This window comes from Taeniopygia guttata, chromosome 7 (genome assembly GCF_048771995.1).
Source record: "Taeniopygia guttata chromosome 7, bTaeGut7.mat, whole genome shotgun sequence".
NCBI classification, from domain to species: domain Eukaryota; kingdom Metazoa; phylum Chordata; class Aves; order Passeriformes; family Estrildidae; genus Taeniopygia; species Taeniopygia guttata.
Window position 1 is genome coordinate 3178634 of NC_133032.1, and position 27414 is coordinate 3206047.

The window sequence follows — 27414 nt, forward strand, 5'->3', positions numbered from 1 at the left end:
ACCCAATTTCTCCAAGCACCTGGGACAGGTCTGAGCCCCTCCTGATCCAGGGATGGGGGCACAGGTCTTCCCACTCCCCCCAGCTACCGTGCTGGGGACGTAATGGACAGACACAGCACAGAAAACATGTGGAGATCAATCAAGGGTGATGGGGGGAGTTACAACCACCCTGGTCCCATCCATCCCGGTTGGATCCAGGGCTCTTTGTCCACAATCTCAAACCCATGACTTCCACCCTGGCCATGGACGCTCTTTGGGAATGGGAGACTGATCAGAGACATGGGAAACGAGACTCGTCTCTGCCTTCCCTGGAGTAGCGACGCAGCACCCCGAGGGGATCAGTCGGGATGCAGGCTGACCACATCCCTCCTTTGACAAGCCCTCATGGGTGCAGGGCCGGAGGAGGTGGGAGCAGGGGATCCCACACCGATGGCCACCACAGGGCCATGTCCCACCCGGCATTGTTCCCAGCCCAAAGGAAGGGTCTGCAGGGCAGTGTGTGACAGGGCTGCGTGGTGGCCGTGCTGGGCTGCACTGTCCCCATCCTGTGCGGTGCTGGCCCTCCCTGCTCCAGCTGGCGAGGAGGAGGATGGGGGCCCTCGGCATCTGGGGGTGGATCGCCAGCATGCTGTGCTCAGACCCTGACAGCAGGCTCCAAAACTGTCACTCCCGATCTGTTTTCACTTCAACTAAATCTCAACCCCGATTACGATCAAGGAGAACCGCCTCTCCTCTCCCCTTCTTGCTGTGGTAGGTCCTCTGTAACTTCGTGTCTCAATGCTGAGCCAAACCCCAGCTAGGGAATGGATGAACCGGCTCCACTGGAAACTGGGGCCGCCAGAGCCAGGGTCATGACTGCCCCTGTCCCCAGACCTGGCCCTGGCAGTGAGGGCATAACCACTGCAGTGGCCGCATCCCTGCAGGGCTGTGGGTCTGTCAAAATCCGTGGAGGAAGTGCCACCGATATCACAGCCTGCCTCTGCCATGGGTGGGATCCAGCTCCAAAGTTGCACCATGGAGTGGAGGGGGTTTGGTGGCAGAAGGGTGCACCCACTGCCTGCTGCCAGCCCACTTAGCAACCCCAGAATTAAATAAATTAAATTAAACCAGATCCGTTTGTCTGTGCGCACGATCACAGCACCAGGATGGATGCGTTCAGCAGAAAGCTGGGAAAAAGCTCAGCGGATGGAGACAGCCCTCACCGACTGGGGAAGCTTTCAAATTCCTCTTCCAACTCAGCTGGCCATAAAGCAGATGCAGAGAACCATCAGACCCCTGTCACAGCGGCTGTCACCCACCCTCATGCTGCAGGACTGGGGGGCTCAAGGGCAGAGGTGCCACCCTGCTGGTTTGGGGACCATCCCCTGCTCTCCAAAGGCACTCACAGCCTGCAGCCAGGGCTTCCAGTCTTCTGCCACCACTGGGATCGAGCTCATCCCAGTGTGCCAGGCATGTTCCCCCCGCCACCACGGAGAGCCACGCCGCCATCAAGGTGCCCTCTCTGTCTGCTCCGCAGCAAACACCCATTTTCAAAGAGGGGGCCTGGAAAAAGCAATTGATCTCCAGGGAAAAGCAACCCTGGGACCACCAAAGCAGCATGGCCGGCTGGTACCCAGGGGAGCACCCCTCAAGGTAGGGAGTGAGCAGCTCCCCGTGCCTCCCGGTCCACCCCAAAAGGGAGCTGGCCACCACTGTGGGATTTGCTGCATCCGCCAGCGATCCCGACAGCATTCCTCTTCCCGCATCCCCTGCTACATTCCCACAGCTTCTCCTATGCTATTTTGAAGGCATTGAAATAATGTTGGAGACACTTACAAAGACATTTGTCCCAGCAGCCTTTTGTCCCCACCTCAAAATGACCGCTTTTCTTTGAAGGAATAAGCATCCTCTTAATTCAGCAAGATTAAAAGAACATTTCCTCCAGTTATTTCCCAAGAAGAAAAATTTGCTTTTGTGTCTGAGAACAATTATTTGTTCTCAGAAATATTTATATAAATAAATCCATAAAAGAAAGGGGAAGTCTGAGATTAAACGCTTTGGAAATATTACCGAGTTATTCTAGAATTCTGTATTAAGAGCAAAACCCCAGCTATTAGGAAAGAATGCCTGTTTTTTTTTGGTTTTTTTTTTAATTCAGGGTTTGGTTTCTGTATCAAAATGTAGCCCAGCATCTGTCCTTGCATCTGTCAAAACAAAGGTCAATCATTTCATGGAAACTTAAACACAATGTCCTTGAGCTACTGTTTCTTGTTTATTTTTAAGCTGGACATGACTTCCAATTAATACAATCAGATTTGTTAAGATGGTTCACATTCAAATCATGTTATCCCAGAAATCTCAGATTATGAGAAAAACATATCAGAGAATATTTTTCATTTATATATGGAGATGACAATTTGGGGTTGATTTCAACAGCTTTTAAATATTTTATAGCATTTGCCACTAATATTTCACTTTTCTACTTATAAAGTGATCATGAAACTAAGGAAAATGCAACAGAAACATGATGGTATCAGGAAGAATTTTGACACCCTGAGGAAAATGTGTATCTGAAGGCAAACAGAAAACAAAGCGAGCATCGTAACACAAGGGATTCCTCTCTCCAAATCAAATTTCCCCAGCAAAAGGAAAGAAAATCAATGAAAATAGGATGGAATTAAATAATAAGAATACTTATAGCATTAAAAATTAATGGCTGTGGAATGGAATTAGAAGTATTTTTAAAAAATACTGGAACTAGAATGGAATTAAAAATAAAAATATTACAAATTTGGAAATATACTGGAATTAAAAAGTAGAAATACTTAAAACCAAACAAAACAAAATAACAGAAGGTAAAAATCAAATTAGTCAGAGCTTGGGGTTTTATTTTATTGCCACACTAAGACATGATTACCATTCCTGTTATTTTAGTGTCCATTCCTTGAAGGCAATTCCATTTGTGCCATTCCCACCCAAGTGCACACACAAATGACACTGTCCAAAGCCTGAGCCGCAAATCACGGAATTTAGGAACAGCTGGATATTCTGGTTAAGGAAGAGATGGATGCCTTCCTACCCAGGGTGGCACTGGCTGCTGGGCATGGGTAAAATGGAATTTAACTAAAATAACTAATTTAACTATTTAATAAGTAATTTAACTAAAGCATACACTTCGAGAACGATGATTTTGCAAAACAAAGTCGCAGCAAGTATTGTCAAATTTAACTCACAAAAAATATTTGGCAATTGAGGGTTTTTTTGCAAAAACAAAAAAAAATTCAGCAAAATAATTTCCAAAAAATATTCTCGGAATTTCTCCCAGGAGAGACCTGGGGAGCAGCCGCTAACTTAAGGGAATCCCATTGCTTGTGTGCCAATGTCTCCCATTGTCGCACCTCACGCTGACACAGACTTAAATTTCCTCCACGAGAGATTCCCTTAAAACTGCTCCTAAGCATTCAAAGCTCTTCCAATCCACACTGGAGCCCATAACCCAGCTCATTCCAGGACTCTTCCCTGACTTACACTGGTGGGAAAAGTTGCCCGCAGCGGGTGGTCTTCCACCAAGACGATCTTTTAAATCTCCTTACCTTTCCCAAAGAACCGCTTTCGTGCTGCTTTGGTGGGAGGGGGATCCAGACAGATGGCCAGTCTTTTCACGTTTGGAAAGGATGAAAAATGCTACAGGGGGGAAAAAAATCCCAGTGATTTTTTTTTTCTGATTCCGCTGTTCAGCGCGGAAAGGCTCCCAACCTCATTGGCCCTGGGAGATCAACCACGTGGCATGGGATGAAGGGCACATGACCTATTTTCTCCCAAATCCCTGGGTTTGCTGGAAAGGGGGATGCACCCACTGCTGATGCTCTTGTCATTTCATGGACGTTGATTTATTTATTTATTTTTATTATTTTTTTAAAGGCCACTGAGCAAATCTGGATGCCTCGAGGCGATGAGAGCGAACCAGCCAACGCTTTCAACATGAAGGAGAAAGGATCCCAGCATGAGATGAGCTCCGGTGTGCTGCCCGTGTGCAGGGGGAAATTTGGGCATGTTTTACAGGGCGCCTGCCCACCCAGTGCAGAGCCAGAGCCTCTGGGAGGGACAGGCTGTGCTAAACCCTTCATCTCAGAAGCAGCAGCACGGTGGGAAGGACCAGCTGAAGCCCTGCCTGCACATCCCAGAGTTCAGCTGGCTCCCTGCAGGAAGCGGATGTGTTACAATTGCTCCATCACCCAAACCAGATGATCTCGTGCCCCAATGTTGGTCCTGACCCCTCCACAGCTGTTCCCATCCTCTGCTACCCTCCTGGCTGATGCACCAGACAACTGCTCCAAGAGATGGCAATCTCCTCCTTTGGAGGCTGCTGGAACAGTTTCTGGGAAGCTGGACCAAGAGCAGTGGAGGGAGTGTGGAACACTCCGGGTGAGACTGCCCACTCCCACCAGGCCCAAAGAGTGTTTCAGTGTCCCCCCACAGTCACTCACCCAGCCCAAAATGAAGCCCAATTCTGGGCATCCCAAAAAGATCCCTGAGATCTTTTTGGGATGCCCAGATGCAAGGAAAGCCAAGCCACTGCTCCCAGTATCTGATTTTGACTGGTGCTGGGGGTGTTCCCTTGTCCCAGCTCTGAGCCACCACCCAGCTCTGTCCCAGCTGGCCATGGTCCACAGGCCAAGCATCTCCTGTCCTTCCTTCAGTAGCCAGGGCAGGTACCAGACCTTTGGTGTCCGGACATTCCATTTGGGCAAGGGAAAAGGAATTTTTGGAGCTCTCAGATATCCTCATGTTTTGTCCATCAGAGCTCAAGCCAGTCGGACCAGTCAGAAACAGCATTTTTCTGGCAACCCAAGTGTCTACAGGGGTGTGCCAACCCTTGGCTGTGCCATCTTTCCATGCCAGGGATACTTCACCTGAAAGCTACAGCCAAATCTACCTTGGGCATTTGCCCTTGGTAGAGCCCTTCTGCAGAGCAGCTGTCACCAGCCACCCCATCACCCGAGGGCTCAAGACCTTATCCAGGAGTGGCACCTAAGGCTCCTGGGAGGACCAGCTTGGTGGAGCAGCCGTGGCCACCTCCAGCCTTTCTTGGCATCACCACCATGTCCCAGTGCTCGTTCTTCCTTGCAGATGTTCCCCTTCCACAGCTCTGCACAGCGATGGGAAGCATCGGGAGCACAACCCCTAATTCCAGATTCTTCCCGAGGCCAGACTGTCTGACCATGCTGTTCCCAAAACCACAAGTACAGCCATAAAAGACACCAAACAGTGTAGAAAAGTGCAGGGTTTCACCCAAATCCTCTCTAGCTTGGAGGGTCATGCTCCAGCCAGGTTATGGGGCACTTAATTCCAATGAATACACACTGAGGGAGAAACTTCCCACAGTAAAATTTTCAAATGCAAACTATGGCCACAGCCCAAAGCACCCAGCTCATCGCTTGCCCCTCCCATGTTTTCTGATGGCCACAGAGAAAAAACCTGAGCATCCTGAGACAGTGGAAGGTGTCCCTGCCCACGACAGGGGTTTGGAATGAGATGACCTTTAAGATCCTTTCCAACCCCAAGCATTCCATGATTCTGTGATTCCATGAACCCTCACCCATCTCTCAGACCCCTCCTCCTTCCCCAGAAAAGCTAAAGCTGGCTCCCCAGTAATCTTCCCAATAATTATATAATAGAGAGGCAGGTGGATAAATCATTTCAGGCCACTGTGCTGATAGAAAGCAAGCTGGATTAAAAGATCAGAATAAGCAATACTTGGATTTAAATGGTTTGTTATTTTCAGCTGCGGAAAAAAATCTGTGGCTAAAGCACAGAAGACGCGAATCAAAGGCGCATCATCTTCTTTTCCCCCAAAACCTGACCTTTTTACACATTAGCCAAGACAAGTTCTAAATTTCCAACCTCAAATCAGGTTTTGTTTCCCAGCAGGTAAGAAAATACACTTTGCCAGTTCATATGACATTTCAGCTAAAGATTAAGAGATGCTTCAGATTGTATTTTTCCCACGTGAGGCCATCAGAGCCCTTAAATCAGGAGAACCAGTGTACGGTTGGCAGATAACATCACTGCCTAGAAAAAATGTGGCTCCTGGCATGATGGGCACCAACCCCTTTGCCTTGTCCCATGCCTCCCCACATCCCAAGCTGATGGCAGGTGGATGCCAGGCTTACCAGCAGTGCAGAGGTGGCAGTGGCAACTGGGAGAAGCCCATCAGACAGTGGAACAGCTCTCTGCAGGGACCTATATGTTGTCCCCCTAGCCCCTAGCAAGGTCAGCAGCCCAGGGTGCTATGCTCTGACTGATGGCTTTGGAAAGGCGTGAAGGGGAGGCAGGAACAAAAGGGGGAAGAGAGGGAGATGGGCTGGGGGCTGAGCTCTCCGCAGGGCATGCTGCTCATCAGCCCAGTTTGGATCGATGGGTGAGCTCCACTCATTCACCTTCAAGCTCAGATTGAGCAGAAGGGTCGAACTGGGAAATGGTTTGGCACTGGCGGGCATGTCCCCATCATCACCCTGCAGCCTTGTGTCACAGCTGTTTGCCTTGCTGGAATGGGCAATTCCCACCCCACAGCATCTCCAGAATCAGCATTCCCACCTGAGCACATTGCTAACCCCGTAGAGTCTCCATATTCCAGCATCAGCACTGACCACTCATCCCGTCACCTGGCTGGGAGATGGAGCAGCAGTTTTTTTCAGTGTGGAGTCCCAGAACATCCTGAGTTGGAAGGGATCCACAAGGATCATCGAGTCCAACTCCTGGTCCTGCACAGGACAATGCCCACAATCCCACCTTGTGTTCTTCCAGGTGTCTCTCCCAGCTGTAATTTTGCTCTAAAAATGTCACGACACCACACACATAGTATCAGCCTTGAGTTCTGACGATGGAATCCCATGGAGCAAGAGATCCTAGACACAGCCTTGTCTGAGGGCTTGTGAGAGACAGGCACCAGGCTCCTCTCCCTCCTATGGATGTGGGAGAGGGTCTGGGACACAGACCTGGGAGAAGGGATGGGATACTGGACAGCGAGCATGAGAAGGAAGAAAAATTATGTCAGAGACCTTACCAGAGGGAGATGAGAGCTATGAGATATTGTGATGTTCACCCAAATTTAGCCTTATTGCAGGAAAGTGTATTCACTAAAACCAGAGAATAAAACACACTTGCTGGACAGGTGATGGCGGAAACCTCACACCAGACACAACCAGTATCCACTACATCACCAGAGACCATGGATAAACCTCCTCAGAGTATTTTTTTTGTAAGTTCTATCCTTGCTGCACATTATTGGGTCACCTAAAGCTCTGCTGGGGAACCTCCATCCCCCTACCCAAAACACCCCCTTATGTTGCAGGTGCAGGCTGTTTGCTCTAGCCAGTCCCTCCCAATGTTTTCCCTGCAGAAAACAGGAAGAAGCTACACTCATAAGAGGAATGGGAAAAAAGAGAAATGAGTTTATCTGTCACTACATTTCTGCTTTATGCAGCTGTCTTCTCCCTCGGAGACACGCATCCTCCCCCCCCACTAATGGAAATGTTGCACTGCCATCCATTCGCGCCAGTCAATGCCTGGGACAACACGATGGCCTGTGGCCACTCCTGATCTATTTTAGTCACAAAAGCAGAGGGGCTGATGAAAATCACCCCGTCTCTGCACTTCCCAGCTTAGCTCCTTTGCTGGTTTTAATGGAACGGCCAGCATGGCGGAAAGCAGGTGTCGGAATCTGTCATACTTAAATGATCCCAAGATGGTAGAAAGTCTTTCAGCCCCGCTGCCAAAGAAGTCGTAATTCGTCTGTGCTGGTTTCAAGGTTGTTTATTCTGTTTATCTCTAACATGTTCTGCTGCCCTGCCGCAGCTCTGTCCTGCAGGGCAGCGTGTGGGGCTCTGCCCTCAGTGGGATGTTACAAACATTAAATACCACAAACTACCTGTGCTGGATTTACAATAACATGCCAATATCTGTCACCTACGTTGAACAAGGTGTCCCCAGCCTAAACCAACAGAAAAATGCCAACACTGCAGTGAAACATGGAGGGCACGAAGAAGGAGGAAAAGGACAAGACACCCAATTTCCTCCATCTTGTGCCCTTTGGACCCCTAATCTAGAATCCTAAAATTTTACTTTTGCACCCGTGTCACACTTAATTATTACTTATATCAAACACTCAGAGCTTGTAATTCACCCTGTAAGATTGAAAACTCTTTTCCATGGACAGAGATCACAGACAGTGTCTCTTGGGGCTCTGTCCAGGGGGGTTCCTGATCCCCTGCCAGGGTCCCAGACCTGCCAGGGCAGCCAGAGGGAAGCCCTGGATTCCCATAAGCAGGTGGCAAGGGCAGAGACGGTGGGTTGAGAGACCTGTACAGATGAAGGAGAGAGGTCCCAGCACCCTCCCTGTAGGTGTTTTACAGCCTAAGGGACCTGCAAAGGTCCCTCCTCCCAAGATTTGCCCAGAGAAGCTGTTGCTGCCCCATCCCTGGAAGTGTTTTGGGTCAGGTTGAATGGGGCCTGTGGAAAGTGTCCCCATGGAACAAGATGAGCTTTAAGGCCCCTTCCAATCTGAGCTGTACTGGGATTGTATGACTTGGAAAGGACCTTACCTTACCCTACAGGATGGCCTCGAGCTCCAGAGTGGTTCCTGGGAAGGTCTGGCTGCACCAGAAAAGGGCATGCTGAGCATGGGGGGGAACCCAGCAGTCCACGGCACGAGCCTGCAGACCAGGACATGGCAGAGGTTAAAGCACGGCACAGAGGAAAGACCAAAGCTGCATAATGTGAACTTCAGAGAGAGGTAAAACACAGATTGGGTTGGGGAATGGGGGAAAATGATCAAGAGCATCACCTCCAGGTTGTGCTTGGGTAGGCAAGCAGAATTTTTTCTGCATTGCAAACAGGTTTGGGCAGACCCTCAGAATCCACCAACCACAGGAAATCATCCTGTGGAGGAGGAGATCCCTGGAATGCCAGAGAGACTCCCCAGTAACCACAGCCCAGCAGTCCTCCTCTGTGGTCACCTGCCTGTGGCTGTGCCCAGCTGTGGAGCCAGGGGCCTGCTTCGTGCAGAAATCCAGCAGTGATGGAAAGGATGCAGCACGTTTCAGCACCATGGGTTCCAGGTGCCAGCTGGATTTTTGCTGCTGCCCTCAATAAGTTAACTGGGGCATGCACTACCTGTCAATACAATCAATGGAGCAGCCTCAGCCACTAATAAACCAAGTGCCAGAGGGCAGGAAAACCTCTCCACTGCTCAGAATATTCCCTGGGCAGCAGGATGGGTGAGCTGCAGACCCCTTGCTTGAACTTGGTGCTGCTCTTAGTGTGCTGGGGCACCTTATGTGTTAACAAGGAAAACCTTCCTCTTCCCAATGACTCAGCAACCTCCATGCTCATCCCCAGTGACCTGGGCACTTTCCTGCCATGGGAAGGAGCCTGTCAGTGGCAGGAGAGCCCATGGGACCTCCTGAGGTCAGTCTTCAGCCCTGCTGATGCTCACAGCATATTCAGCACTAAGGTCAGAGTAGGCTGCCCAGGGCTTCATCCCTTTGGGGCTGAAAACCTCCAAGGACGAAGCAGACACAGCCTCTCTCAGCAACTAGCTGTCCTCATAATTTGTTTTTTCCTCTCAGAAAAGTTCTCTCCATGTCCTCCAAGGTAGTGGCTACATCCCCAGCTGGTGTCACCTGCAAGTAGCACAGGTGCCAGGATGTACTCTGAGGGACTTCCCCGCTCTCCACTGAGCTTACACCAGCCAGCTAAATTCTAAATCCCAGTAACTGCTGCAATCACAACATCAAGTCCCATGGGCTCTGGCCAAAGCCAAAAACCTAGAAAGGATGGAAACCTCAAACTGTGACTCACCGTTGGAAGACCCGCAGGGCCAGGTCAGGGATCCCGTGGAGCTGGTGGTCAGCAGTGCAGGAGGCAGGGAAGGATCTGGAAGACAGCACATCTCAGCACCCTGAGGAGCCCAGGCAGCCCCCCACCTGGAGTCCACAGAGCATCCTCCCAGCCCTGCTGCTGTGGCCAAGGGCAACACAGGGAACAGGGAAGCCCACGGCCAAATCAGAGGAGTCCTTGGTAATTGTTTTATTCCATTCAGTACCAATTGCTGGTCACTGATTCCAGGATTCATAATAAGAAGGGAAAATCCTCATCACGGCACCAGTCTCATCAACATACCCAAGAAAAGGGAGATCAAGCAAGGATTTAGGGATGCTGGGATGGTTGCAAGGAAACCCCAATCCTTCTTCCCAGAGCCAGTGCAGGCACAAATCATCAACCCACATCCCATAAATTCATGGGGGAAGAGACTTGCACTCATCTTCCAGGTCCTAGGTTTGAGTTTATCCTAAGGCAAGGCTTAGCATCCAGCAAACACAGCATTAAGGAATTTTTTAGCAGTTTTCTTAACCAAAAATGGGTCCATTTTTCAGCAGCTCTGCTCCTTGTTATGTCCCACCCCTTCCACCCCCCAAGCTGCAGGTGAGATCCCAGCCATGACCCTGTGCTCCTGTAGCAGGCACCAGTGCACGTGCACGAGGTGTTCTCTGCCATCGGGGTGCAGGTCACCTCCAGGCACACAGGAACTTTGGTGCTATGCTGGGACAACCTCACTTCCAGCACAGTTAAGAGTGAACCTCAAGCAACCCAAAAGCAGAAACCTCAGCACTGCAAAGGGCATCTTGGCTGCTTTAAGCACTATCTGACAGCTCCAGTGGGGCTCTTTCCAGAAGATTCTGCTGAGCACAGCCATCCAGCACCTGCCACATCACACCACAGTGGCTCCTTCCTCATCACTGACCAGTCCAGAGCACTCAGAAATTGTCTTAAAAGGTATCATAAGATGGATAAGCAACATTTGGGCTGCTGGGGGACTATCACCCTTGCCATCACTACCCAAATCCTCTCTACAGCATGGCCAAAGGCCCTGCACCTTGTAGCTGCCCTGACAGTAAAAGCAAAGGAGCCAACTGAATTTTTTTCCCTGGATGCTCTCTCCACTGAAGCATGCATTGCCAGGCCAATAGGCCCCTCCCACCAAAAGCTTTCCACCTCCTGATCCATAGCAGTGAAGAACACAGCTCTATCCCTGCATGGACAGCTCACCTGCTAGCTCTCATGGACTACATCCCATCAGGAAATTTGGTCAGGAATCTTCCAAAGGATCACTCAGGATGCTGAAGAAGTCATTTCTGAACAGCAGAGTGCACAGATCTCAGCAAAATCCCACCTACTGCTCCCAGATAAAAGCACCTGAGGATGCAAGGAATTCCAATACACTGATGTGACCAATCCCAAAAATCAGCCTCTCAAGACTACAGCATTTCACTGCCCTTAACTCATTCCAGTGAGGCCACACGGACACAGGGGCTGGGCAACACTGCAGCTTGATGGCCCCACCTGCGCTGGAGCCCTCAGCCACCTCATTCCAGGGGGCTCGAAATTTAGTCTTGGATGGGAATGGAGGAAATGCAAACACATGGACAAATCTGGGGCCATCAGCAGAATGCCAAGGGGAAGGAGCTGAGGGTGGCTCCCTGCTCATGCCTAGCTTCCAAGGTGAGCTGGTGGTACTTCCACGTGGGGGCAGTTCCCATGCCTGGTCCCACAGGGCTGTGAAAACTCCCTGCTTTTGCCCAGGCAGGCCCTATCCTACCATCCCTAATACCACATCCCCTACTCCATACCACTCCCCTTTCCCAAAAATGCCAAAGCCTGCTGCGACACCCATCCTGCCTCTCCTGCAAACTCAGGACTTCAAATTCCCCTCATTGGTGAGTCCCTGGCTTTTTGTGACCATCAGGAACTTCCTTGGGATGTTTGGGACCATGGGGCACATGTGTGAGGCCCAAGCTCTGCAGAGAGCATGGAGAGCTTGGAGAGGTTCTATAGCTTTGCTGTGACCCTCCAGGGAAAATTCAAGGTCTTTTGGAAGACATGCTGTGCAGTGGTGAGAGAGGGATGGGATGAGGATGGGATGGACGGGATGGTATGGATGGTATATGGGGATGAGACAGGATATGATGGGATGAGATGGATGGGATGGGGCAGGATAGGATGGGATGGAATGAGATGAGACAGGAATAGAGATGGGATGGGATGGGATGGGATGGGATGGGATGGGATGGGATGGGATGGGATGGGATGGGATGGGATGGGATGGGATGGGATGGGATGGGATGGGATGGGATGGGATGGGATGGGATGGGATGGGATGGGATGGGATGGGATGGGATGGGATGGGATGGGATGGGATGGGATGGGGACATTCTCCCACCATATCACCACACCTTGTACACCCAAAGACAGAAATACCAGTGAGATGGCTCCACCTGCATTGATCCCCCAGGCTGCCAGCCCCCTGTGGGCTGGAGGGAACTCCCCTTCCCTCCACTGGGGATGCAGCAGCCCCCACATCACTTGGATCTGCTTTGCTCTGGGGTTCTGGACGCCACCGCTCCCTGTGCCGGGAGAGAGGGATCCTCCCCTGACCCGTGTTCCCATCATCCGCCTCCCCGGGTGTTCCATGCAGACAGAGGTAATGATTTTGATGTCCCAGTGAACAAGCTGTCGGGATGCATCAGCCTCAAAGGGCAGCCTTCAGAGCTGCCTTCTCCTCCCATGTACTGCCTGGGTGAGGAAAACCAATTCCAGCTTTGCACACACACACACAGAGACACACACACACACACACACACACAGTGTCACCGGTGCCTGAGATTTTCCAGCCTTTTAACTAAAAATCCTTGCAAACACTACCCATGAGGAGGGGGAGGCAGCAAGCCTGGGGCAGGGGTCAGAGGGGAGGTGCTGCTCAGCTGGCAGAGGGGCAGCCCCATGGGCAGAGCCCGGTGACGTGATGGAACCTGAGCGCTGCGGAGCCATCAGGAACCTGGGCAGAGATGAGCTAAGAGAAGCCATGAGCAGAGCTGACATCTGCCCCCTGGGTGGGTACCTAATGAGCGGAGACACTGTCCATTTGTGGAGATGAGGAAAAGTTAAAAGATTTCCAAGCTGACACCTGGCAGCCTCCATCGGTGTTCCTAACCACACAGCAGGGGAAGGAGAACAGCAGTCACCCTCAGGCTCTGCAGGCGTAGGTGAGCTGGATGGCCACGGGGCTGACATCCCAGCAGCTCATCCATGCTGCCTAAATCTCGCCTGCCTGTGTTTTTCTGCCACTTTAAAAGAGAAACTGGTGCTTTCTGAGAGCTGGGGGTGGGGGTGGGGGGGTGGGGAGGGGGCAGTCTGGAAGGGTCCCATGTGGCCCCATTCCCCAGGAAAATGCAGTAGCATGGCAGGGAGCACATTCCTGGGTCCAGCAGCACACCAGACCTGCTCTAGGCTGGGATCTGGGCACGGGCAAAGGCTCCTTGTGTCCTGTGGTCTCCACATCCCAGGAGTAGGATGGCACTCAGCAATGCCTCAGCCCCCCGTGTCACTCAGCAACCCCCCCACACTTCCACAAACCTAGTTCTGTCAGTCTCTATAAATCCAGCCTCCCTAAGCCCATTTGTCACAAGCTCTTCCCTAACTCACCTCCAGCCTCTTCCCTACCCACCACCTTCCACTGGTAACAAGACAGGAGCGATGAAGCAGGAGAACGGAGAGCCCTGTATCACTCCTATTGCCTCCCAGCTTTCTCCTCAAGAAAACCTTGGTCTAAAAGTACTTATGAGCCATCAAACAGCCCATTCCCCCCCAAAATCCCACAGTGAAATGCTCTTCTCCCCACCTGCCTGCCTGCTTTCCTAAAGGCCAAGTGGATTTACAGAGAAAACACCTCCCTGCGAGTGTCCCGGCCGAAAGGGGAGCTCCTGGAGCATCCTCAAGGCTTTTCACCAGTCTAAAAAGCAGCTTAAAAACACTGACATTACTTCACATGGTTTTCACCACCTCCACCAGCAAACAGACTCAGGTCTAAACTCCATCACCTGCCTGGCTCCAGGGATTTTTGCTCCTTTCTAACAAATATAGCCAGAAACGCACAAAAGAAGGGTGCAACCCTTTCCCTGGGATGCCTGGGAGTGCAAACAGCAGCTGGGTTCAGGCTGCTCCTCCCTGGCACCCGCTGATCTGCTGGACTCAAGCAGATGGAGCAGCCACAAATACCCCCATAAGTCAGGGAAGGGACTAATCTCCTAGAGGACAAATCAGCTGGCAAGGGGGGGGAAGCTCAACATTCCACCTTTTCCTCCCTCCTCTAGCAAACCCAGCAGCACCCAGCATAGCCAGAGGGATCACAGCACTCCCGAGGGCAGAGAGGGCACCAGGAGTTTGGGTACCTGGTGGAGACCCATTCTGGGGACAAGCAGACGTTCAGGTCACAGCGAGCTAAGCCTCACATGCCCGCTGCAGAGAGGCACAGTGGCTGGCATCTCTGTGCGGAAAACCTCATCTGCTGAGCTCTTAAAACTTCCAAAATGCTCTCCAGCCATGACTGAGGCTTCTGGAAGACTGAGAGGTCCTTGGTGGGTGTGGGAAGCCGGAGGAGCAGCCACCGGGATTAGGTGGGTTACCCACAGTGGATTCCCTGGTCCTTCCTCACTGCTGGAGGAGGATTAAGTCCACTGGAGAGAGTTAGTTCAGATTCACAGGATGGGATCTAGAGAGCCAAACATGCTCTCTCCAAAACACAGATATCCTCAGAAGGACTGGGAATGACAACGTGCTGATGTCAAAGCCCCACAGCAGATCCCACCATGGACATCACCCCCAGCCACACTCACCCCATGTCCTTCAGAAAGACCCTAGACCAAAGACCCCAAACCATAGGTCAGCCCAAGGACACACAGCATGGTCCTGCTCCCAGGGCCATCCACAAGTGCCATCCCTCTCCAATTCATTTTCCTCCTGCTTCAGAGACCACGGAAAGTGAGAAGGTTAGCAAATTTCATGCCACTCTTCATTCTTCTGGGTTGTGGTTTTTTATCCCCTCCTCTCTTCTTGTTCCCCCTCTTCCCTTGCCTAAGGGCTGGAAAACTCCTCCTGTGTGCTCACAAGGGACAAATGTCTTGCCAGATATTGTCAGCCCTACTCAGGAAACTCCAAGGAGGGAGAGCTGATGAGGATAGGCAGAAGAGCTCTCAGAAACACTTGGAAGGAGGAGGCTGCAGCCCAGGGAGAGGATGGAAAAGGAACAGGCTGGGATATGCGGCCTCTGGGTTTGGATTGCACCGTGCACCTCGGCTGGAGGACCATGAATGGCCAGCAGAGCCTGGGGAAGCCCTGATGAGGTGTGACACCCACGAGTGTGGCACAGCATCAGTGCCACCTCTCTGGGTGCCACTGCACATCCAAAGGAATGGCCTGGGACAGAGGGTGAGCCAGTGGTGTGTCCCTGGGAATCATGGCCACTCAAGCTATGCAGTCAAAACAGGCAATTTCAAGTCCCCCACTAATCCATCCCCATGCCCTGGAGGGGAGATTTGGGGAAAATCCCAAAATTTCCCTGAGGGAACTCCAGAAAAACCTGTTTTCCAGGTGGGGAAACTGAGTCACAGAGGAAACCACCACGGACAGGCTTGCCTGTCCCATGGAGCCACACTGTTCCAGGGAAGGGCTTCATTTCTCAGATACGCTGGGCTCATGTTGTCATGCCCTGCCTTCATGTTATCAGTCCAATAAAAGCCTTTAAATAGGGAATAGTTTCAATATTTTAAGGAAAGTTTAGAGGCACAGAGTGAATGAGCATCTCTGGATGTCTCTGGACCAGCTCCCACCCCAAGCAGGGTCACTCCAGAGATGGATTAGGCTGCCTGGTATGAAACTATTTCACCCTGAAACCTCAAAACTTTTCCCAAGCCCTCCATTTTCTGCCTGTGCACAAGGAGATGTTCCCTGGATGCCCTCAGCCACTGCCATCACCAAAAGGCCTCATTTTTATCCTTTTCAGAGCACACTGGGCAGCAGGGACTTCATCACAGATGATCACCTGGTTAAAAGGGGACCACTCCATGGTGGTGCCCACAGTGGTGATGCCCCCATACCCATGGTTGTGACCCCATGCCCACAGCAGTGACCAGCCTGGAATGGCCACCAGCCTGCATGACCTGTGCCAGGGTGGAACATGCCACCATGACCCCAAGGGTCCCCTGGACAGCACAAGGCCTGGGGTGGGGCTGTTCCTGCCTCCTCACCTCCGGAGTGGGTTGCAGGCGCAGCACAACCTGAAGGCACAGCTGGCAGTGTTGGAAGGGTGGGGCTGCAGCTGGGTGGGTGGTTCCTACCCTGCAGAATAAAGGGATGAGAGCCAGTTATGGAGCAAAAGCATCGTCCAAATAATGTGCCCCCCACAGCAGCTCCCCATCCTAGGGACACCCACACAAGCATTTGAGCCCATGCCAGAGATGTCACCACCATAATTCTCTCAGGACAAGCAAGTCCTAGATGCAGCTTTTCACAGCCCAGCTGAACAGAGTCCTATAAGGCATGATCAGAGGCCTCTGGAGCATTTGGATTTTCAGGAATTCATCACCTTGTGCTGGGAAAGTAGGGACAAGAGGGTTTGCTCCTTGGTGGCAGGGATGCATGAGTCATTCTCCAGCCTGATGCCCTTGAAATAGAGCCAAAAAAGCTTTTACCCAAAGTAGCCAGCCACAGGAGAGCTGGTAGAGCTGGAGCTCCAGGATTAACCCTTTCCTGGCAGAAGCTGGCTGGCTGCCCTACCATGCAGATCCTTTCTCCTCTTCTGCCCAGTGCTGGGTTTGCCCACTGTGTGCACCCAGCAGGTGCCAACACTGCCCTGGCAAGGGCAGGGAGCGGGACATGCCGTAAGACCCCAGTGATGGGCTGCTGCCAGACAAAATGGGGTTGGAAACGCAGGCCCCCCAAATGGGGAACATAATTTCTCTTCCCAATGTCCGACCACAAAGCCTGCCCAGCAAACAGGACAATGTTTGGGGTCCACCAAAGTGAAAACACAACTCAAAAAAATCTGGTGGAAAATATAAAGCTCTTTATTTGCACTGTTTTGGGGGGAAGGCTCTTGATTCCTGCACTCCTGAGTCCTTGTTTCACTTAGGAACCCACCTACCATCCGTAGCTCTTGATGGGATTCTCATTGTTTGGTGTGCCAAGACTTGATGAGCTTTCCCCAAAATAGGGGGAACTAGCCTGCTGGGAACTAGCTTCAAACCATGGCCCAGCAATGGGCACGAGCATCACTGATCTGGGACAGGGCAAGAAGATGGAGGATGATGCTCCTTGTCCAGGGCTGGGAGTGAAGGGTCCACCCAGGAGTGACTGCTGCACTGCAGCCTTGCTGTGCAGGGCCCCAGAACAAGCCCAGCCTCTCCTGGGGCCATCAAAAAGAGAAGTGAAAGGTGCTGGGGGTTACATCGCTACCCACTAACCTGGGCTGGAGCCTCCTGCCACACCCCCACGGACCCAAGCATCGCTCCACCCACCCCAGCAGTCTGGCAGCGTTTTGGTATCTGCATGGACCTGCCCAGGGCATTTAAAGCAGCTCAGACAGGAACTTCCCTCTCTCATTCTCCCACAAGCCGCTATGCAAATACTCCTTGAAACCATGGATTAGGTCATGGAGATTTTGAGTGGCTTTTTTATCTTCCCCAAGGTTCTCCATGCCCAGTTTGCTTCCTTAGAGTCTGCAGCGGGGGCTGCTGAGCATCTCCTCTGTCCTGGTGGATCCCTGTGCCCCTGCCAGCCCACCCCAGGCCCCCAGTGCAGCATCCTGTGTCTCCTACCAGGACCACCCACTCCCTTGTACTGCATCCCTCGCGATGCACCGAAGCTCTCGGCTCTCCCAAGGACGGGCAGCATGCCCTGCCCAGGCCTGGAAAGCCTGGAACACCCAACCTGTGCCACAGCAGCGGGCATTACCCCAGACCCTCAGCACCAGGGGCACCACAGCCCTGAGCTGCCTCATCTGCCCTGCCTGCAGGACTGGGGGGAATCCCTGCAGTGATCTCCAAGAAGCCATGCAGCACACACACGGGGTAGGGATCCCTGCAGCGCAGCGCGTGCCGGAGGATGCTGCATTGGCCAGGCTGCTGCAGGGACCCCTCCCCAGAATGGGTCTCACCCAGACCCCAGGAGGACCTGCCGAAAGGAGGTGGGCAATAAATACTGCCCCAGGAACCAGAGCTGAATAAACCGACCCCTCCTGAGTCCGCTCCACTGCTCCCTCGAGGCACACGCTGAAGAACCAGCTCAGTGACCAAGTGGGTGACAGCCCTGCCTGTGGCAGGGGGTTAAAATTAGATGGTCTCTAAGGTCCCTTCCAACCCAAATCATTCTGTGATTCTATGATGATCCTGACTTGGGAGTAAGGACAGAAAAGTCCTGCCTGGGGAAATGGGTTCCCAGGAGATATCTACCCGGCTACAGGGGAAGTTTTGAGGCCAGGGACTCCTATTCTCACCCCCAGCACTGACGCTGAGGCTGCATTTGCACCACTTGGTGACCACCATACCTGGAGCACGGGCTCGCAAGTGACCACCAGCCTAACACTCGGGAGATGCCATGGGTGCTGACACCCAAAAACCAGCAGCCAGGGCTCAGAAACACACCGTGGGACCCCTCGGGACATTTCCACCCAAAGTCACGCCGCATCCCCGCCGTCACCCATCCCTATGCACATTTCTCACGAGTGGGGGCAGGGTCGGAAAGCCGTTCCCCTTGGGGACCCCCACTTACCCCCGGCGGGGACAGCACACGGGGATTGTTTCAGCAGCCCCGGAGCCTCCCAAGGCTGGGAGCCAGGGACCGAAAACTCCCAGTCGGGAAGGTGGCAGCACACGGGGGCACCTCCTGGGGACGGGGGGACACGGGACAAGGTCGGTGGGCGTGAGGGAGCCACAGGGAGCCGCCGAGCCCCGACGTCGCCACCACCACACCCATGCGCGTTCCGCACGGGGACCCTCCTTCCCCGCTCCGGGTCCCGGGCCCCCCACGCCCAGAACACCCCTCAGAGAAGACAAAGTCGTACCTGTATCCGCGGGACGGCTGGGGCAGGCGGGGGAGCGGCAGGGCTGGCCCGGGGGCGGCGGCAGCCGGAGCCGAGCGGGAGCCCTCAGCGCTGCCCGCTACCCGCCCGGCTCTGCGCGGCCCCCCGACTTCCTGCCCTGTCCCGTCCCTTCCCGTCCCAGACCCAGTCCCTGCTCCTGTTTCTGTCTCTGAACCTGCTCCTCCCGTGCCCCAACTCCTCCTCTAACCCTGCTCCTTTTTCAGCCCCCCCGCTGCCCTCTCCCTAATTCGTCCCCCGCCGCAGCCCCCGTGCCTGCTCCTCCTCCGCCCTAACTCCCGCTCTTCCCCCTATTCAGTCTCTACTCCGGCCTCCGCCCCGTCATTGCCCTCTCCCCAATACAGCCCCTGCCCCTGTTCCTGCCCCTAAACCGGCTCCTCCCGTCCCAGCTCCTGCCTTTCCCCCTACTCAGTCCCTACTCCTGCCCCCGCCCTACTACAGCCCCTAAACCAGCTCTGCCCCTACCCAATCTCTGCCCCTGCCCCGTGGTGGCTGGGGGCAGTCCCAGGCGACACCGCCCACGGTGAGTCTGCCCCGGGGTGACTGTGCCCCAGGATGCTGGCATTGCCCAACATCGCCCCAGACCACACCCTGCGGAGCTCCTGCAGCCGGACCCGCCTGCGTGTAAGGGAGGGACCAAACCCTGCCGCCATCCTGGCCCGCAGGGACGGACAGACGGTCCCACCTGCCCGCGGGAGGGACAGGGTGGAGACGGGAGCTGGCGGACACGTCTGCTGCGGTCTGCCCACCCTCCCCAGGACCACCTGGGCGGCTCAGGAGGGTTGGAAGCGTCTGGGTTGGAATATCCACGGCTGCCTGGCCCTGCTTGGGTGGGACGGGTGTGTTTGTGTGTGTGACAGTCCCTGGACGTCTGGGATCCTGTTGCCGCACTTCCAGGCGGGAAGATATAAATATTTCAGAGGAATAGCCGAGCCCTGTCAGCTTGCATTTGCTTCTGGCAGGGTGAGCGCCGGGAAAGGGGGAGGAAAGGCGGGGAAGAGAAGATGCGCTCGAAAGATGCGTCATCTCCCGGGAAATTGGGCACCAGCTCCGAGACCCGATTCTCGGGGGGCTCCATCTCCTCGAGGGATGGTCTTCCCTCTGGGAGAAGTGCACGGCCGTGATTCAGCCCCTCCGGGTCCTGATGGCCGGACTCACCCCATAAGCAACTCTCGGGGGTTGCTTCCAGGCTGGGCGAGGGGATAAGAAGTTTCGGGAGCTCTGCTTGAAGCACAGCGGGAAACTCTTCAGGACCCTCTGGGATACGGCACAGAGCAAACTGGAACAAATCCACCCCCAGAAAAAAACGGGGTGCAGAAATAAATCCAAGCAGAGGTATCATAAATCAGCGAAAAGAACCAAGGTCCCCCTGGGCCCGCAGCCCAGAGGCCACGGCAGATGGGCAAGGAGCTGACCCCGGCTGAAGGCAAGTGGAAAAGGGGGGTCCTTCACCCCTGCCGATACTTTCGGAAGGGGATTTGTCCCTACACGGGACACAGGTGCCGGCGCAGCTCCGTCCTGGCGTGGCGGGGCTTTTCCTGTTCCTCCTCCTCCTCCCCTTCCTCCCTCCCGCTGCACTCTGGGGTTTGCAGTCTCCGCGCCGCCCCACACGTGGAGCGCGACTACATTTCCCGAGGTACCCCCACACCCTCCTCCTCCTCCTCCTCCTCCTCCCCCTGGCCCTGCTGCTGTCGCTGTCGCGGCTCGCCGCCGGCCGGGCTCGGGTGGCAGCGGGGAGCCGCGGATCCCCGCCTCGCCCCGGATCCCCGCAGCGCCCATGCCCGCCGCCCACCAGGTACGGGGTGCGGGCCGCGGGTGTCGCCGGGGCAGTGACGCGCCCAGTGGGATGCCGGCAGTGTTGTTCCCACGGGAGCTGGGGATGTGTGCCGGGTGCTCTGTTGTTTCCCCCGCCTGTGTTTCAGGGTGAGCAGGTACTCCCAACACCCTCCTCTGCCAAGCGCACACTACGCCGCCCCGCAGTGCCCATGCCTTGGTGCTGGGCGGTGGGAGGCAGAGAGGTGCCCGTACGATGGGGGAAGGTGCATTTTCAGGAGCTTCCCAGCCCTTGTTTTAGGGAAGGCGCCCCATTCGGCGTGGCAGCCCCGCACAAAACACGTGGTGCCTTGGCAGTGTCACTTGTATGTCACCAGCACGCAGCTGGGGGCGGTGTCACGCCCACCCTTAGGGCTGTCCCCTCTGGACCACGGTGGCCGTGGCTCTGCGGGTAGCTGAGCCTGAGCTCAGCCACCCCTGTCACCTGTGACCCCGGGCTGACAGCGGTGTGTGGCGTGACAGTGACCCGTGTCAAGGTCACACCCAGATAGCTCGGTGATAAACAGGTTCACACGGTGATAACGGACCTGCTACGCTCCCTCTCCCTCCCTCTCTCTTCTCCTTCTTCCTCTTCCCTCCACTCCCTGGCTTGCACCAGGGACAGGACGGAGGATGGAGCATTCCCTGGGACTCGTGCCCACTCACCTCATCAGAGTAGCTGAGTAACATCCACGGATGTTCTGGAGAAGGGGCATTGGGTGCAGCCAGGTGGGTTCTGGTCTGGCGTCCCTTAGTGTGTGGGGACACACATGGTGGAAGTTAGGAGTCAGTGCTCCTGGGAATGGAGCAGCTTCGTGGAGCTGCATCCTGGATTTTATGTGGATGGTTTTCTGAGAACCAGGGATGCATGTGGACAGGGCAGGAATGGGGAGCAGAGGGTAGCAAACATCCCACAGGGGTTGTGGTGCACGTGGAGGCAAGCGGCTGCTGCAGGTGACATCTGCAGCCCAGCCTGGGGACAATAAAGCGATGGAGTAGAGTCCAGGCACTCACAGCTGGCAGTGGCCTCGGCATGGTGCTGGGATGGGTGTTTGGAGGGGGTTACCCCTTGCTCTTTGCCCCTTAGCCTTCCTGCCACAGCAGGGGCCAGTGCTCCAGCCACTGCCAGACAGGCTCGCTGGGCAACGGGTGAGTGAGTGCCTGCTTTGATTCTCAGGGATCTGTTTAGATCCTCTGGGCTGTTTGCCCAGATGTGAGCTCTGGTACACGAGTGTTTTGGTGACACTCAGGCACCAGTGCTGAAATCCCATGGGAATTCTGCTGGAGTGGTGGGTCCTCACTGGGGCAAATGAACACTTGGCTTCCTGTAGGTTTAGGTTACCGCCAGCTTTCCTCTGCTGCCACCGATGCTGGCTCATGTCCCCGTTTATCCTGTGTTACCTGGGAGCAGGGAGGGGATTGTCCCCTAATTTCACCATGCAAGATCCAGTGGGACTCAGACTGGGACCATGAACTTACTTTTTAATGACTGTGATTAGTTGTTCTGTGGTTATCAGGGTAATCAGGTTTCTAAACCTTGCTCCCATGGCGTGTATTGGCATACGAGGAATCATATGGCATGAAAAGTCACCTTGGTGACTGCTTGTGGGAGTGGGGAGTGCTGGGAAGACACCAGTCCAGGCCTTCTCCTGTTCCTGCCCTTATCCCATGACTGCTAATTGGGTCTCCTGGCACTGCCAGCTTTCTCACAGCCAAACCTCAGGATTTGAGCTTTTAATCTCCCTCTGGACCATGAATCTTGTGGCATTTTGCATTCTCCCCAGGCTGGGCATTGTGTCCCACTGGGAAGAGCCAAGGGGCAGCTGCGTGCCTGCGGCTCAGCTGAAGTCCTGCCGGCCACCCAGTTACTGAGTAACACGGGTGGCCCCATGCCCGGTGTGCACTTTAACTCATTTCCACAGCCAGCACATTCCTGTGCCATCCCCTCTGGAGCATCCCTGGTGCAGGGCATCTGGATCCCTCTGCCTCTGCAGCTCAGAGGGAAGTGTTGCTCCAGGAAGCAGCAAAACCCCACTGAGTCTTACAGGGGAGGAAAAGGAGGTGATGGGAGCTGAGGATGCCCCACTGTGGATCCCAATGCTCCATGCATCCAGGCTCCGGATGCACGTGATGTACGAATGCCGCCTGAAATGACCTAACGACCTCCACTGCTTCTGCACAGCGAGATGCATGGCTGCTTTTCTTCTTCCCAGAACATCTCCTGGGGTGAAGGTAGTGGTATTTATTTGCCTTGTGATTCTGGAGGAATTTTGAGCCTGTGCCAAATGCTGCTTTTTCCACAGAAACTGCAGCGTTCTGGTTTTCCATGCGTCCGAGAGCGCCTGCGGACAAAGAGGGGCTGCGTGGTCCAGCAGAGCCTGTGTAGCTAATGGCTCCCAGGATAATGCCGCTGTCCTGCTGCAGAGCCATGCCCAAGAATGATGGTGCCAAAAAGCCAGCGTCGGAGATGGTGCCGGATCAGCGCTGGAAGCTACAAGTCTGCTACCTCTGTTTCTATGGCTTCATGACACAGATCCGGCCCGGGGAGAGCTTCATCACCCCCTATCTACTGAGGGCCAACAGCAGCTTCACAAAGGCAGAGGTGAGCTGTGGGCATCTGGTCCCCCACCCTGGTGTCCCCCTTTATGGCCACGGTCACCATCCTGGGGCTGTCCAGAGCATCCCCAGTGCTTCTGGGGTGCACAGGGATGTCATGTCCTGGGCATGGCAGCGTGTGGTGACTTGTGGTGGTGCTTTCTAGGGAGTGGAGGTGGTGTGTTGTGGGGTCTTGTCTCACTTGGCTCTGAGGTCACCCTGTCCCCTGAGTGCCAGCTTCAACTGGCCCTGGCATAAAACCTCGTGCCCAGGCTGGCAACTGATTTTGGGGGCAGTATGTGACCCCTGCCCACCTTAGCAGCCTGTGGGAGGGTGCTGGGCTGGGAGAAGTCATGCCCCATTCCACTGGGGAGATGATGGCACAGTGCACTGCCAGGCCACTGGCAACGATGGGGTTAGACAAGGAGGGACCATGTCATCATCTCCCAACCAAGGGATGCTGGCCTCGATCCCAGCCAGCTGCTGCGGCTGTGGGAATGCTGCATTCCAGGCATAGGAAGGGGCCGAGGCTCAGCCAGACCCCCAGCCAAGCATGCTGCTGGTCACATTGCTCCCCGAGGAGGTACTGCCATGGGGGTCAGCAGCCAGTGCCCACACCATCTGCAGTTTGGGGGCGGCCCCAAGGATGTGCCCGGCACTCAGCCCCTCCTTGCCCTCACGGCAGGTGACCAATGTGATCACGCCTGTGCTGTCCTACTCCTACATGGCTGTGCTGGTGCCCATCTTCCTGCTGACAGACTACCTACGCTACAAGCCCGTGCTGGTGCTGCAGAGCCTGAGCCACATCTCCATCTGGCTGTTACTGGTGCTGGGCACTTCTGTCTGGGCCATGCAGCTGATGGAGTTCTTCTACGGCATCACCATGGCTGCCCGCATCGCCTACTCCTCCTACATCTTCTCCGTGGTCACACCGTCCCGCTACCAGCGGATGGCCAGTTATTCCCGCTCTGCTGTGCTCCTGGGGGTTTTCACCAGCTCCGTGTTGGGCCAGCTCTGCGTCACCTTGGGTGGTGTCTCCTTCCTCACTCTCAACTACATCTCCTTGGGCTTTGTCAGCTTCGGCCTCATCCTCACCCTCTTCCTCGAGCGGCCCCGGCGCAGCCTCTTCTTCAACCGGCCCGGGAGGACCGGTGACGCGGCTGTGCCCACTGAGCTGGACAGGATGGCTGGGGGGCACAGCGGCGGGGGGACACGGGGCTGGCGGGACATGGTGCTGTGCCGTATGCTGCAGGAGCTGGGGGCGCTGGCCAGGCAGCCCCAGCTCCGCCTCTGGTCCCTGTGGTGGGTCTTTAACTCGGCTGGGTACTACCTGATGCTGTACTATGCTCACATCCTCTGGAGCGAGATCTCTCCCACCAGTGACAACCGCCACGTGTACAATGGAGGCGTGGATGCTGCCTCCACTCTGCTGGGTAACTCGCCTGGGATGGGGACATGGGGGATGTGTGGGGACACTCATGTCCTGCTGCCTCCTGTGGGAGTGGCTGGGTACACCAGAGAGGCAGGGGGTCACTGCTGTCCAGCTACACCCCTTGGGAATGGTGGTCCTTACGGTATTTTTGGTGGTTTGGCATTGGGGATGACGTGATGGTCACTGGGCTGGATCCCAGCCTAGTTAGGGCAGGGGATCCTTGAGGTACTCACAGCATCCTTCATCCCTCCCCAGGAGCTATCTCCTCCATCGCTGCTGGCTACGTGAAGATCCGCTGGACGCTGTGGTCAGAGCTCGTGATTGGAGTGGTTACGGCATTCCAGGCGGGATTGCTTCTGCTCATGAACTCCACCACCAACATCTGGCTGTGCTATGCTGCCTATATCCTCTTCCGTGGCTCCCACCAGTTCCTGGTGCCTATTGCCATGTGCGTGGTGCTCCTGGGGACCCACTCCCACCCCGGCGGCTGGGTTGATGCCAGGGGTTCACCAGTGCTCCCATTTTTCCCAGTTTCCAGATTGCTGCCTCCCTCTCCAAAGAGCTCTGTGCTCTCGTCTTCGGGGTCAACACCTTCTTTGCTACTGTGCTGAAGACCATCATCACCATCATCGTGGCGGACAAGAGGGGCTTGGGCTTATCCGTGCATCCCCAGGTAGGGATGGGGTCGCACCTAGGGTGGAGGTTGTTCCTGAATGGTGTGGGATGAAGGAAGGGCTCCAAGTGCTGTTCTCCCCTCTCTCCTCTTTTGCAGTTTTATGTATATTTTGGCTACTTCACCCTGCTGGCTGTGGTCTACCTGCTGGCGGCCATCGGCGTGGGTGTCCAGCACAGCCAGCGCAGGCAGCCAGTGGAGCTGGCCTTGGCCAAAGAGCCGTGCCAGCTCCCAGTGGAAATTCCAGCACAGGAGAAAAGCCCAGAGGCAGGCACCGTGTGAGCCTGAGTGCTGGCACCGCGACACTGTGGCCAGCTCTTGGCTCCTGAAGTGAGCATTGTCATCGCCACCGTGTGCTTGGTGTCCTGTCCCACTGCTGGTCCTGGGTGCTGTTTTGTCGAGGATGTAACCGCTGGGACATGTTTTCTTCTCTGTGAAGACAGGGCTGCGCCCCTTCCCTGCCCCCACACACGGAGTGTGAGCAGGATTCCCATGGTGCCGCCACCATGTGTCACAGAGGGGGATGGATGAAGACCCCATCCTGCTGCATCCCCATCATGGCACAGAGCCAGGCTACAAGAGAATGTTTCTTTATTCAGTGCCTTTAGAAAATGATGACCAAAAAATAATGTAAAGATCCACACGCTTTAAATTCCATTAATGACACAAAATACAGTAGACTGTAAGAAATAGAGACCATGTGACTCGCACAGCTTTTATGGTAATAATTTCCATACAATAACAAAAAAAGCTAGTTACAAATTTCTCTTTTTTCTTTTTTTTTTTTTTTTTTTGGTTTTTTTTTTAGCACCTTGGATTTGCCCCCACCAATTCCAACCAGCTTTGCTGTGCCTTCACCATTCGAGCCCAGCAAGGTGGCATGTGGAGGGGGGGATGGCAGCGCCTGCCCTTGGTACCACACATGCTCAACACACACACATACAGAGAAACATGTGCCAGAGGCACAGCTGGCCACACCTTGGGGCCACCCTGTCACCCCAGTACCTGTGCTGGGCTGGCTGTGGCTGTACCTGGGCTGTGGGGGCACAGCTGGGGCTCCCCAGGGTGCATGGATGGGATGGAGGAGACCACACCCCCATCAGAGCTCTGCTGGCTGGGAGGTGGAGGTGACAATGATGATGGGATGGTCCTTACCTTGGGGAGGATGGAGACCATCTGGGAGAGCCCCACCATCACCACAGGACAGTCCCTTCGGTGGGATGCTGGTGTCTTGGCCGCAGAAGACCCTGTGGCCTCAGCAGCAGGGATTTGGGTCCAACCCCAAGCTCCTGGTAAGGACAGTGCGGGGCCAGGGGGCTGGTGAGAGAGGCCCCACAGGCTTTTGCAGGGAACAGTCCGCATGGCAGCACTGAAATCTCCCTGCCAAGCATCCTCCTACCCAGCCATCCCAAAAAGAGCATCTGAGGAGGGAGGGGAACAAGCTGAAGTGGTTAAATATTAGGAGTTAGAAGAGGAGGAGGAGGAAGGCCACCAGTCCATGGCTGCCCTGCCCCGGGTGGGACCTGAGCCCCTGCCGACCCAGGGCAGGGGCCATGGCAATACTCTTTGGCTTCAGGTCTGCAGGAGAAGGAAACCCTGTGGGGCAAGAGTGGGCACGTGGAAGGGGCTGAGGGGCCCAGGGGTGCAGGCTTGCCCAATCCTCCTCGGGGACATGGGGGTACTTGGGAGTGCCAGGGCAGGTATCACTTTTTGGTAGCAGTCATGAAGCTGTTCTCAATGCAGAGGACAATGAAGGCGTGCTGACAGCTGCTGGCCGCCTGCTCCAGCAGTTTTCCAGAGGCCAAAGAGGAAGCCTGGCCCACGACTGCACGCTCCTCTGTCCGCCACGTCTCGCAGTAGCTCTCAGGCAGGCGCCGACCCTTGGCATCCGAGCCATGCCAGACGCTCTTCTGCGGCCTGGAAGGGTGAAAG

The 27414-nt window shown here is 54.8% G+C and overlaps 3 protein-coding genes across 38 annotated transcripts in view; 1 reads left to right on the forward strand and 2 right to left on the reverse strand.

Moving 5' to 3' along the window:
- The window catches only part of PCBP3 (poly(rC) binding protein 3), a 56370-nt gene extending 35842 nt beyond the window's left edge, over positions 1-20528 (reverse strand). For 6 of the 34 annotated variants that reach the window (XM_072931947.1, XM_072931942.1, XM_072931941.1 and 3 more), the window contains exons 1-4: positions 18935-20096; positions 16122-16212; positions 9841-9915; positions 8588-8693 (exon numbers count right to left, since the gene is read on the reverse strand). In XM_072931947.1, coding sequence (XP_072788048.1) covers positions 8588-8662 — 75 coding nt within the window. In that variant the 5' untranslated portion in view covers positions 8663-8693; positions 9841-9915; positions 16122-16212; positions 18935-20096. Of the gene's footprint in view, positions 1-3572; positions 3664-8582; positions 8694-9840; positions 9916-16121; positions 16213-18934; positions 20100-20128 lie in introns of those variants that run through there. The other 28 variants (XM_072931944.1, XM_072931945.1, XM_072931929.1 and 25 more) reach the window with 14 other exon arrangements.
- Positions 20529-20618: 90 nt separating this feature from the next.
- SLC19A1 (solute carrier family 19 member 1) lies at positions 20619-26244 on the forward strand. Of its 2 annotated transcripts, none has more exons than XM_030276990.4 (6): positions 20619-20765; positions 23086-23384; positions 24063-24810; positions 25065-25257; positions 25341-25482; positions 25582-26244. In XM_030276990.4, exons 2-6 carry the CDS (start codon positions 23172-23174, stop codon positions 25762-25764), a joined length of 1479 nt encoding a protein of 492 aa, XP_030132850.4. In that variant the 5' UTR covers positions 20619-20765; positions 23086-23171; the 3' UTR covers positions 25765-26244. The 2 variants fall into 2 exon arrangements, with proteins under 2 accessions (XP_030132850.4, XP_030132848.4); XM_030276988.4 differs by lacking the exon at positions 20619-20765 and adding an exon at positions 22897-23014.
- The window catches only part of COL18A1 (collagen type XVIII alpha 1 chain), a 37219-nt gene continuing 35861 nt past the window's right edge, over positions 26057-27414 (reverse strand). For both annotated transcript variants that reach the window (XM_030276987.4, XM_030276985.4), the window contains one exon: positions 26057-27399. In XM_030276987.4, the coding sequence (XP_030132847.4) occupies positions 27186-27399 (214 nt within the window). In that variant the 3' untranslated portion in view covers positions 26057-27185. The remainder of the gene's footprint in view (positions 27400-27414) is intronic.

Coding starts and splice junctions, on each gene's coding strand:
- SLC19A1 (XM_030276990.4), top strand. CDS start 23,172: ATGGCTCCCAGGATAATGCCGCTGTCCTGCTGCAGAGCCATGCCCAAG. Junction 23,385..24,062: donor GCAGCTTCACAAAGGCAGAG/GTGAGCTGTGGG, acceptor CCCTCACGGCAG/GTGACCAATGTGATCACGCC. Junction 24,811..25,064: donor TGCTGCCTCCACTCTGCTGG/GTAACTCGCCTG, acceptor ATCCCTCCCCAG/GAGCTATCTCCTCCATCGCT.